This window comes from Solanum stenotomum, chromosome 6 (genome assembly GCF_019186545.1).
Source record: "Solanum stenotomum isolate F172 chromosome 6, ASM1918654v1, whole genome shotgun sequence".
Taxonomy (NCBI): Eukaryota; Viridiplantae; Streptophyta; class Magnoliopsida; order Solanales; family Solanaceae; genus Solanum; species Solanum stenotomum.
In genome coordinates, this window is record NC_064287.1 from 58700232 (window position 1) to 58712140 (window position 11909).

At 33.4% G+C, this 11909-nt stretch overlaps 2 protein-coding genes across 2 annotated transcripts; both read left to right on the forward strand.

The window, feature by feature from the left end:
- The first annotated feature begins 534 nt into the window (after positions 1-534).
- Positions 535-1163, forward strand: LOC125867259 (histone H2B.3). Its single transcript, XM_049547689.1, has one exon. It carries the CDS (start codon positions 588-590, stop codon positions 1029-1031), a length of 444 nt encoding a protein of 147 aa, XP_049403646.1. The 5' UTR covers positions 535-587; the 3' UTR covers positions 1032-1163.
- A 903-nt stretch (positions 1164-2066) lies between these two features.
- On the forward strand, positions 2067-7621 carry LOC125867257 (uncharacterized). The gene is made up of 6 exons (XM_049547687.1): positions 2067-2337; positions 3796-3986; positions 4103-4148; positions 5289-5371; positions 5462-5578; positions 7139-7621. Exons 1-6 carry the CDS (start codon positions 2130-2132, stop codon positions 7208-7210), a joined length of 717 nt encoding a protein of 238 aa, XP_049403644.1. The 5' UTR covers positions 2067-2129; the 3' UTR covers positions 7211-7621.
- Positions 7622-11909: the final 4288 nt, after the last annotated feature.

Sequence of the window (11909 nt, forward strand, 5' to 3'; positions counted from 1 at the left end):
TGAAATTTACTAATAAATAGATTTAGCTTGAATCAATCATAATTAGTTTAGTTAGTGTTGTTTTCTTTTTGGAACCGCATGACAATTTACAATCGTTACAATCTTTGTCTTTTAAATGAACACTTTATGCGCATTGGATAAACCTTCACTAATTGTCTGCAAACCACATAGGAAATGTAAATCACACTTGATATACCCTATACGATAGACTTGACTCAGAAGACATTCAATCCCGAATCATTTATGTGACTAACCACCCTCCAAACTAATTGATACATGACTAATTAGTGTTGTTTCATAAGATTAATCTTTTAGATAATTTATCAAAATAAGTAAGTGTAAAAGAAAATGGGGGCATATTAGGTAAGTACAAGAAAAATGACCCGGATCACAAAACTATTACTCACCACCGTTGATTTAATAGTAAGATCAACGGCAGCCTCCTTCACGATCCGCGTCACTCCGTATCAACCAATCACAATTCCCATCTAAACCACTATATAAACCAAACCCCCATCGTATTCTGTTCTCACAAATTCCCAAATTCCTTTCAAAGCATCTGTCAATTTCCCCTTTCTCTTCCTACGATGGCACCAAAAGCTGAGAAAAAGCCCGCCGAGAAGAAACCAGCAGCTGAAAAAACTCCAGTCGCCGAGAAATCTCCGGCAGAGAAAAAGCCAAAGGCCGGAAAGAAGCTACCAAAGGACAGCAGTGCAGCTGCCGGAGACAAAAAGAAGAAGAGAACGAAGAAGTCAGTTGAAACCTACAAGATCTACATCTTCAAGGTGCTGAAGCAGGTACATCCAGATATCGGTATTTCTAGCAAAGCTATGGGTATAATGAACAGTTTCATCAACGATATCTTCGAGAAACTTGCACAGGAATCATCTCGTCTTGCTCGTTACAACAAAAAACCTACCATCACTTCTCGTGAAATTCAAACTGCTGTTCGTCTTGTTCTTCCTGGTGAATTAGCTAAACATGCTGTATCTGAAGGAACTAAGGCTGTTACCAAATTCACTAGCTCTTAATTTTTAGGTTTTGTGTACTACTGTTAAGGTTTGAATTAGTGTTTTGTGGATGTAAAATTAGTTCAATTAGCTTGCTCTTAGCTTATCCTTTTGTAATGAACCGCTAATCATGAATGAAAATTTCCAGTTTTCTACATCAATTTTGCCTGATTTTCCAGTTTTCTTCATTGATTTAGAGTTTTTTTGTTGATAAAGATGAAATTGGCGGTGTAATTTTGCGTGTTTGAAGAAATTTTGCGCCGGGTTAGGTGGTGGGTGAAGTTTAACGGCGTCATGCTGCTAAAGTCCAAAATCAGTACACAGGTTTTTCGTGCCTAAAGTTGTGTAGATATTTCCTGTTGGCAGGGTGCTTACGATGCTAAAATGCGCCGTTGATATTTCCAATGATGTTGCTATTTTAATAGTACTCTAGTAATTTTTTCATTCAATCTAATTAGTGTGTTATTATTTGGAATAATATTCTTTGATATACCAAATTCAACATTATTTTCGTTTTATAACTATACTTTACTTACATTTTTATTCGTATTTTTGCTCTAATTCACCTTCATTAATCTTTCCCCTTGTCAACAACTTGTTTAGATGATAGTAACAAAAAGAAATGATACAATCTATTAACATACCACATCATATTGGTATCATAACTATAATATTTATGTAACAAAAGAAAACTATACAATACAATTTAATTAGATATCTCCTATCAACAACTTGTTTAGATGATAGTAACAAAAAGAAATGATACAATCTATGTAGATATCACATCGTATTGATACCATAACTATAATATTTATGTAACAAAATAAAACTATATGATTTAATTAGATACCTTACGAAATTATAAGAATTTCTCCTACCTTAATATGATAAAAATATTAGATAAAACTTTATATGATTTGACTATCGAGAAAACAAGGAAATGGTGGGTGAACTAATAAGCTAAAGTGCGCCTTTGTACCTTAAGCTAAAATACGCTTTTTTATTTTGGGTGACATATTGTAATCCTCACCACACTCGTGAACTTTATCCGCAACCTCACACATCTCAACAACCATTTAAACAAAAAATCGAAACCAAACCAAATCTAAAATATTTTCCATGGCGTTGAGCTCAGCTTCTTCTTCGCTGACAAATCTAAGCTACATTTCTTTCCAATACAAAAACCCTAAGTTCTCTACTACCTTTTCCTCGGTTGATTCTTCAAAATGTACTACTCTCCGTATTACAGCTGATTCTGCTCCAAAAGCTCGATTTATTGGTCGCCGGAAAGAGTCATTATCCGTTAAGCAGCTTCAACGTCCGCTAAGTAATCACTTTAACTCTAATTTCACATAGTATAATCTAGTTGATTGATTATTTGAAGCAGCTACTGTTGATATTGTTTTTATTTTCGCTATTTTGTTGATTTAGTTAAGTATTTGAGCTTGCCGGCGAGGTATAATCCAAGTTGATTGATTGTTTGGAGCAGTGTTTCGGTTGCTTTAGTTAAGTATTTGAGTTTGCCGACGAGATATAATCTAAGTTGCTTGATTATTTGAAGCAGTGACTGTTGATATTGTTTTTATTTCGCTAGTTTTTTTCTTCCGGTTGATTTAGTGAAGTATTTGAGCTTGCCGACAAGATATAATCCTAGTTGATTGATTGATTGGAGTAGTGACTGTTGATATTGTTTTTATTTGTTGAGTTTTACTATTTTTTTGAAATTATTTTTGGTTGATTTAGTTGAATATTTGAGCTTGATAGCTAGTGTATAATCCAAATTGATTGATTGTTTGACTTTTGAAGCAGTGAGTGTTGATATTGTTTTTAAATCTGTGAGTTTTTCGATTTTTGATTACTTTTTGTTGATTTAGTTGAGTGTTTGAGCTTCCCGGTGAGATATAATCCAAGTTGTATCTGTTAAATTAGGTCTTAGGCCTAACTCACATCCCAAAAGCTAGCTCAAAGGGAGGAGGATTGCCCAAGCCTTATAAGGAGTCCACCCATCTCATTAACCACCGATGTGGGACTTTTGTCATTCTTTAACACCCCACCTCACGCCCAGTGCTTAGCATCTGGTGCGTGGGCAATTTTTGATTTTGGGAGCCCCAACATCAGGTGAGATGGGCCCTACTCTGATACCATGTTAAATTAGGTCTTATAAGGCTTGGGCAATCATCCTCCCTTTGAGCTAGCTTTTGGGGTGTGAGTTAGGCCTAAGACCTAATTTAACATGGTATCAGAGCAGGGTCCGTCTCACCCGATGTTGGGGCCCCCAAAAATAAAAAATTGCCCACGCACCAGATGCTAAGCACTGGGCGTGAGGTGGGGTGTTAAAGAATGACAAAAGTCCACATCGGTGGTTAATGAGATGGATGGACTCCTTATAAGGCTTGGGCAATCATCCTCCCTTTGAGCTAGCTTTTGGGGTGTGAGTTAGGCCTAAGACCTAATTTAACAGTATGATTTTTGAAGCAGTGACTGTTGATAGTGTTTTTATTTGTCGAGTTTTACTATGTTTTATTATTTTTTGGGCTGATTTAGTTGAGTATTTGAGCTTGACGGCGAGGTATAATCCAGGTTGATTGATTATTTGATGCAGTGACTGTGATAGTGTTTTTATTTGTTGAGTTAGCTAGTACTCGTTTTTGGAGGTAAGGGAAAAAACAAGTGTACTTAATTCTAACTTCACAAAGTGTTATCCATGTTGATTGATTATTTGAAGCAGTGAATGGTGGTAGTGTTATTATTTGTTGAGAATTTCATTTTTTTTTGGTTGATTTAGTGGAGTATATGAGCTTGCCGGCGAGCCAGTACTCGGTGTTGGATGCAGAAAGGATTGAACGAGTGGATGATAGTACGTTCAGGTGTTACGTGTATAGATTCAAGTTCTTTGCATTTGAAGTATGTCCTGTTTTGTTGGTTAGAGTTGAGGAGCAGCCTGATGGATGTTGTATCAAGTTGTTGTCTTGCAAGGTAGTATATTGCTTTTTCTTATTACTTGTTACTGCTGATTTTCCAGCTGTTTAACATTTCTAGTAATTTATAGTTATATCTAATCATGTTGTTGTTTCTATTTATTTGATTCTCAGCTTGAGGGATCTCCTATTGTGGTCGCTCAAAATGATAAATTTGACGGTATGTAGTCTTTTTAAGTGCCGTTTCTATCATTTTGAATATTTGTGCACAATTCTCTTTAAAAATGGTACGTTGAATTCAAAGCTTTTATTTTTATGCACTGGTTCAGTCATGCTGCAGTTGGATCTATTTGTGTAGTATTGGCCCATAAAGGTGAAAAAATGTGTTTAAAACCAGAATACCTTTTCTGTATGCAACTTGATGCTGGACTCACTTTGATTTGGATATTTCTGTATTTCTTTCTGCGAGCAAATTCTTCTTAGTGGCTGTTGTATGTTCGCATTTGGTTATAAATTGTTCGGGAGTCTAAAGAGGGAGCACATTTTACAGAGAAATAAAATGTTGGTGAGGAGATACCCATAGCAAGATTTTCGTAGTCCTATTAACTATTCATCAATGTCTACTTATATCGAATCAATCTCTTTTTTTTTCCTGACATGGCATTTGTAAAACAATAGAGATAAAATTAGAGTATATGTTCTCTTTTAATATAATAATATATCCATGGAAAAGGCACTAGAGGTCCATGATCTCTTGAGAACTGCTATGTAATCTTACTCTTGCTGCTTGTGAAAAGAGAAAAAGTTCCTGTTGAGAGGATGAATGCTTCAGTGCTGTCTGTCAGTTTGATGCACCATTAACTACCTTTCTTCCTGTAATACCTGAAAAAAAAGTTGCATTTGTCATCCTCCTCAAAAGTTGGCAATTTACAGCATAAGGTCGATTACCGAATAATTGCTTCTGTATCGCCTTGGGGAGTAAAACTTGATGACCCCGTAAGTTCAAGTCAAGTTCGGTGAAAACACGGCTTTAGCATGTTGCATATACTTCCACTAGTTGTATTATAATTTGTGTTGATAAGCTGTCAGTAAGAGGTTTCTGTTGTGAACATTGTAAGATAAATAGATAATTGGCTTAATCATGTAACATAATTGAAGTCAGCATGTGATTGTTTTTAGTTTAATGGTTTTTGATGGTGTACCTTGAGGTAAACTGATCTCTTCTTTGTTTGGTTAAAGAACTTGGTGTGACAAGTTGTCATCTGCAATAAAAAATGCTCAGTTGTGTGTGTCAATTCTGAATTTTATTACATAATTCTTTTCAGGAGTACTTTGACACTGATTTAGTATGGGCATGCAGCTTCTATGGTGAACAAAATATCTTATGATAGCAAGCAAAGAGACTCACCTTTGCAGCAGCTCACTTCAGATGCTGTTATTGAGGTACTATCTGAGTTTGTCCGTATTGCAATAAAAGTGAAAACATTACAATATTGGTTAGTTTGCATCAGTTTTGATTGACTATTTATGCAGGTTAACATTGAAATTCCCTTTGCATTTCGAGCAATTCCAGTGCAGGCAATTGAGTCAACTGGTTCTCAGGTCCTAGATCAGATACTAAGGATCATGCTCCCTCGGTTTATGGCACAGGTTTGTTCATTGTCCGCTTAACTTGTTCTTGACAGTTTGCTTTCTGTTAAAAAGATTCTTGTACTGTAATCCTTTAAACTATTGTTTCTTGTCATTTCCTTGCTCCATCTCTCTAAATGCTAGAGTCCCTTCCATCTCCAATAAAGACTAGCTGGTTTAATCTTCTTGTTGTCCTTGTCACTTTTATAGTTGACACTATTATCTCTTCATTTTTCACTATGTTCTATTGTTTTTTCCTTTTCTTTATCACCATCTTCCTCACATTTTCATCTTTTCTCGCCCAAAGAAAATTGTATGACTTTACTATTATCACAAGTCATTTTTAAAACATTACAAAAAGTAACAGACAAACAAATTTGATTATCTGGTTGTGCTAACTCTATATGAGGCTGCATTAGGAGGCATGTAGCTGCTACTCCTTGAAAGTACTAAGGTAAAGTACTGAATCAATATGTCTTTCTAATTGATGGACAACAACCATCTGATTGAATTCACCAAAAGTTGATATTTTAATGTGGATATTCTTCATCCTTTGTGGACTGAGGAGTTGTTGATATGTTTAATATATTTTGTCCTCCATTATTATTTTAAAGCACCTATTCGACTCATACATGTATTCTTTGTATCTTTGTAGCGGGTATATTTCTGTGCTTCCTATTGCAGTAGTATATGTGAGATCGTTTTCTTTGGTCTCTTAGTAGGTCCTTGAAAAATTCCTTTTCCATCAAGAAAGTTTTGCCTGATAAGAAAATTAGGAAAATAGAGAGACAAGTGTTGAAGACAAAGGAAAGAGAAAAGCAAAGGGGACAGGAAATAATGCCAAGATTGATAAGGGATGGATAGCCTAGTGGAAAGGGGCGTCTTGCTCCACCTGCAACTATGAAGATGAGGATTTGATTCACCAAGAGGGTATTGTGGGAGAAGCGACTGTGTGACTTCTAGGTAAGGGGTTTGGTTGTGAGATTTACCATACGAAAAAATGACGTCCTTGGTTTCTGTTTCTGTCTAGTGTTTAACCCAATGAATAGAGTTCTAGCATAAATTTTATGGCGTTGGAGGGGGAAATGCAAATAAATAGGACCATAACAGAATATTGTTCTCTAAGATGAACCAAACAATATGGTGTGAGTGCACAAAATTTTAACCAAAAACAGAAGATAAGCTTGTTCAACATCCGATTTTGAAGTTACCAGAAGGTAACCCTGATCAATCAAAACTGAGTGGATAAGTATGTACTAGAAAATCTTACCCAGTGTAAGCCTTAACTATGACGGAGTTCTGAGTTTCTGTGTATTGCCTCTCTTTCACATAATTTACCATGCTGTTTGTATTTGTGAATATTGTGGGTGTGATTGTACATTACATCAGCTGAACTCTACAATTACTTCCAAATTTGAGGTTTAGCTGTAAAGTTAGAGCTTTCCTGTTTTTAGAAATCATGATTCTTAGCCTGCGTGAGAATTTACATCACTATTCAAGTAGTAGTCTCTCTTTAAGATGGTTTCCACTCTTTCGTATTGAAAATCTTGCCTTTTAATGCACTGGGTTTCTTGCATCCAGCTAGTGAAGGACTACCAAGCTTGGGCTTCAGGTGATACTTCGAGGCAGCCTCTAGGAACTGGTCAGATTTGAAACAGCAAGAGTCATCATCCTATGCAAGTCTAAATTGGTTGCTTCTGTAAGTTATAACTGTAAGAGAGCAGGAAGGTCTTTAGTGGAAACAAATATTCTCGGCCAGTTTCTAGCAGAGAATTTGATTTTCTCAACTTTATGCTCGGTTAGTGGATAAATTGCAGCTCACTCCAGGCAAGTGTTCCGGCCAAGCGCCAATCTCGATGGATAATTTGTATGTATTGAATTTTGTTGCCAAATGACATCTTTAAGCCCTGGGGCCTGGACAAATTATTTTCTTGATATATTTGGTGTAAAGACAGTCTGACTGCTGTTATGTAGGAGTTGTTACAGTCAAATTATCTGGACATGTCTTCTCCTCTTTTGGTGGCGATGACATTTTCTTTATTTATAACAGTGGTGTTCAGACTAGATTACGCGCAGATCCCACTATTTCATCGGGTATGTGCTAGCTTTGGCTGATAATCATTCCGAGTTCCTATGCTGATCCTTTCTCATCAGATTGTGTTATCAATATCCAGAGCATGCTTTGTTTTATAGATCTTTAAAACTTTCATCTTTTTAGTTTTGGAAGACTTCATCATTAGCCTGGAACAAAAGAAAGAAAATTTTCTAAAATGCGTTTTGTATAAGTTATACGGGGCAAGGTGGAAGTGACCCGTGGCGGATATGACGAGGAAAACAAGGGTTGGGTTGAGATAGTTTGGATTGATTATAACATGAGTTAGGAGTAGGCCGAAGAAGAATTGAAGGGAGGTGATTAAACATGACATGATACCACTTTAGTTAATTAAGAGCATGACCCGAGAAGAACAGGTGAAGGTTGAGGATTAATTAGGAGGTTAATAGATAGTTAGGAGGTTAGTAGATAATTGAGTGTTGTCGTACTTTTATGGAAGAGTCGGGGGGATAACTTCCTTTACCTTTGTTTGTGTATTACTTTTTATTGTTTCATTTGCCTTGTATCTTTTGCTCAATGTACCTTTATTCACTAAACACTCTCTTTCTAGTATTTTCCTCTTTATACTTAGCATAGCTTATGGTGTAAGCTCATCTTTAGAGGCCACTTTATGAGATGTGACTTTTGATTAGTTAATGTTAATATTAATCTTGTTCAACTAAAAGTAGGTAATCCACTTTTTTTTTCTTTGAAATATTTAAGGGACACGTAATGGTGAAGTTTATTACTCCTACAAATGACAAAATCTTAGGAAATAGGAATTAAACATGATTTCATCTGTATCTTCCTTTAATATGTAGTCGAGTCGATTTACACCAATCAAATAATCGTTAAATCAAATCGATAATATATTGAACCAGACTAATAAGCTTTACCTAGTTGAAAGTTAAATTCAAATTTGATTATCATTAGACTTGAACATATATATAATAATAAACTTAAACTTAATAAGTAAATACTTACGTAAGTAGCAATATTGTCAAAACTTTTGAACAATAACTAGTCAAGTCAAAGGAAAAAAAAAAACTAGTTACGTAGTTATTGACCACGTTTACTTGGACAATTATTTAAATTAATCACAAGAAAATAGGTATGATCTTCACCTATTTTAGTAATACGTGCACATTTGGACTAGTCCACTTATTGGGATTGGAAATTCGAAATTATTTTAATTTGAATTTGAATTTAAATTTTTTTCGTATGTGTTTGCTCTTGTTGAAGACATGAATCTTAATAATGTATATATCAATCATTAAAATTATTCGTTTTTAGATTTAAATTTTTATTATTGATATCTCAATCTTTAATTATATTGTTTTCAATTTTTTTTTTACAAGCATGTGATGAATATGAATGATTTCTAACTATATCAAAATCTTAATATCATTAAGGTTGTATATATTCAAGAGTTTATGCAAGGATGATATTTAACCACTATTTCATTAGTTGCAATTATTACTCCATCCGTCCCTTTTTAGTTGTCCACTTTAGAAATGACACACAGATTAAGACAACAATGATTAGCACAGTGAAGTTACAATTTTACCCTTATGACAACTTTTCACTTCAAAATTACAACCACTTATTTGAATTAAAGTGAAATAAATTGGAGGGAAACAGCATACACTTTTACAATTTTCAAGAAGTGTAAATAAGGGTATAATAGGAAAAAATTTGTTGTCCTTTCTTGATTTGTCAAAATGGACAACTAAATAGGGACAACTAAAAAAGGAAATATGGACAAGTAAATAGGGACGGAGGGAGTATCATTTACAACCATCATCAATCTTCAACTACAATTACCATAGTTACTAATTAGACAGAGTTGTCATCATCGCTATTAGTCACCATTGCAATTATCATATAATCAATCATCACTACCGCGATAAACCATCAATTACTACCATATATCACTGACCATTATTCAATCATTGTTATATAGTACTATCAATTATTACTATTATTCACCACAATTATTAACCACAATCATCACCAATTACCACTATTAATTTTACTATCAACCACCATCACTTTTTACGAAATTCATCATTATTTTTTGGGTAACATATATATCTTTTTTCAATTCTAATAAGCTAATGAACAAGAGAATAAATAAAAGAGAAAATGATAAGTTAAAAATTTGCCATCCTCATAAATTCATCAAAAGATGAAGGTAGCAAAATAATTCTCTTAGACTGGAAATATAAAACAATTAGATTGGGTAAACATTTCATTGACATCTACTATATATAGCATATGATTCAGATCAAATTTATCTGAATTCTTGAAAACATTACAAACTTCTTCATATCTAAATATAAAAGTATGATAAATACATACAACAAGTTGTTGAATTCTATAGCATCTTATAACACCAAGAATCGTAGATTTCAGGTCAACTCTTGAAAATGAAAAAAATTCTAGCAAAAATCAATTCATTCCCTTTTAAAGTGAGGATGTGACTTTGAGCCAGTCAAGATCTCAAAACAGATATCGAACGCTAAGTAGAAAACCAATGAATTCTTCCATCTAGGCCAATGATTTTTTGTATAAAAGTTAGTAGTGTATATCTTTTTCCATTTACACAAGACATCTTCTTCTTTTCTTGGTAGAATTGACATCAACAAACCTGAAAAATGACTCAATTTCCTCTTGCTCATCAAAAAACTTGAATTCATCAATTAATTTCCTCTTGCATGAAGAACAAGAAGACACCCTTTTTGGCTTCTTAGGTGCTGGTGGACAACTAAGAATTTTTGGGATCAAATATTGAGAAGATTTTGGAGTTTGACAATTAATATATTGATCATATTCATCATCATTAGAAGAAGTAATTACTTTGATATATGGTAATTTCTTCTCTAATAATTCTTGTGGGAGTTCTTGATCTATAGACATTTTTTTTTTGTTGTGTGGAATAATGTTTCTATGGGAGGTATGTTTATGAAGTTAGATGTGAATATATAATATATTTATATATGAGTGGAAAAAGAGAGAGGAGTGCAATGGAAGGTAATTGAGTGAGAATAAAGAAAGAAACAAAAGAGGCTTTTGTTATTTCTTCATTCTTACACAAACATATGAAAGCATGAGTTCTACCTACCTTTTCTTCTATGTCCTTTTCAGAGGCGAAGTCAGAATTTTAATTTTATAATTTCTGAATTTTAGAATAATAACACGACTTCAAATAGTAATAACTAGAACCAAAATATTCATGTTTGTATTAAAATAAATTATTTAGATCATATACGATGAGATGTGTCTTTTTCTTAAGCTCTGCGTGAACGCGTGATATTTTGTGTGGTGAGTTGCCCCTTATTCACGTTTTATGGCAAAAAAGTGGTATAACTATATACCGACTTTGTGTACCTTTAAAACCGTCACATTCCTCTTTTTTCACCTTTTCAGCTCACCATATTCTCTTTGGCATGTTTACTGAAATTTAGGCAATTTTTATATTGCTAATTAAAAAAAAAAGAGAATTAGACTATTAATGCTCTTATATTAAAAAAATATTTTGGAAATTTACATTGTATACACGTTTTAGTACATTAAATAGTGTAAAATAATATTCATGCTATATTAGTTTTCTGAGCCATTGAAAAAAAACTTTTCACGTGTTTTGGGTTATATCAATGAATTGAATTTTGGGGGTTTTTTTTTTTGGCATACCGGTAAAGATTAATTTGTTAATTTATTCAATTTATGTAGTATTAAATCTTTATAAATATATCCAATTTCCCCTTATTTGGTTTATCAATTGCCAAAAGGTATAAAAAAGTCACTTCTTTTTTTATTATTTGCAATGAAGTGTGTTTTTGCCTCCGTATTAATTTATGTGTCATAATTCGAATTTTAAGATTCAAACAAATATTTTTTTAACTGTATTTTTTTTTATATATCTTTTAAATATTTTGAACGATCAATTAGTGTGAGATATCATTACTTTTTGGGTAGTTTTCAAATATGTAAAGTTTTATTTTAAAAAATTTAAAGATTTCATGCCTAAATTCGGATCAAAATAAAACTTGTTTGACTTTTGAAATTCGAATTGTGCCACCTAAATTGAGATAGAGAATTAGCGTGATATATTACTAATCATTAGGTCTTTATTTTGAAGATTGAGAATATTGTGGAATTGTTTGTTAAATCAATTAATACAGAGTATAAAGTTAGGACATTTTATAAATAAAAATGACTTTTTCCCATAAGTAACTCATTGGTACATTTGGCTTGTTT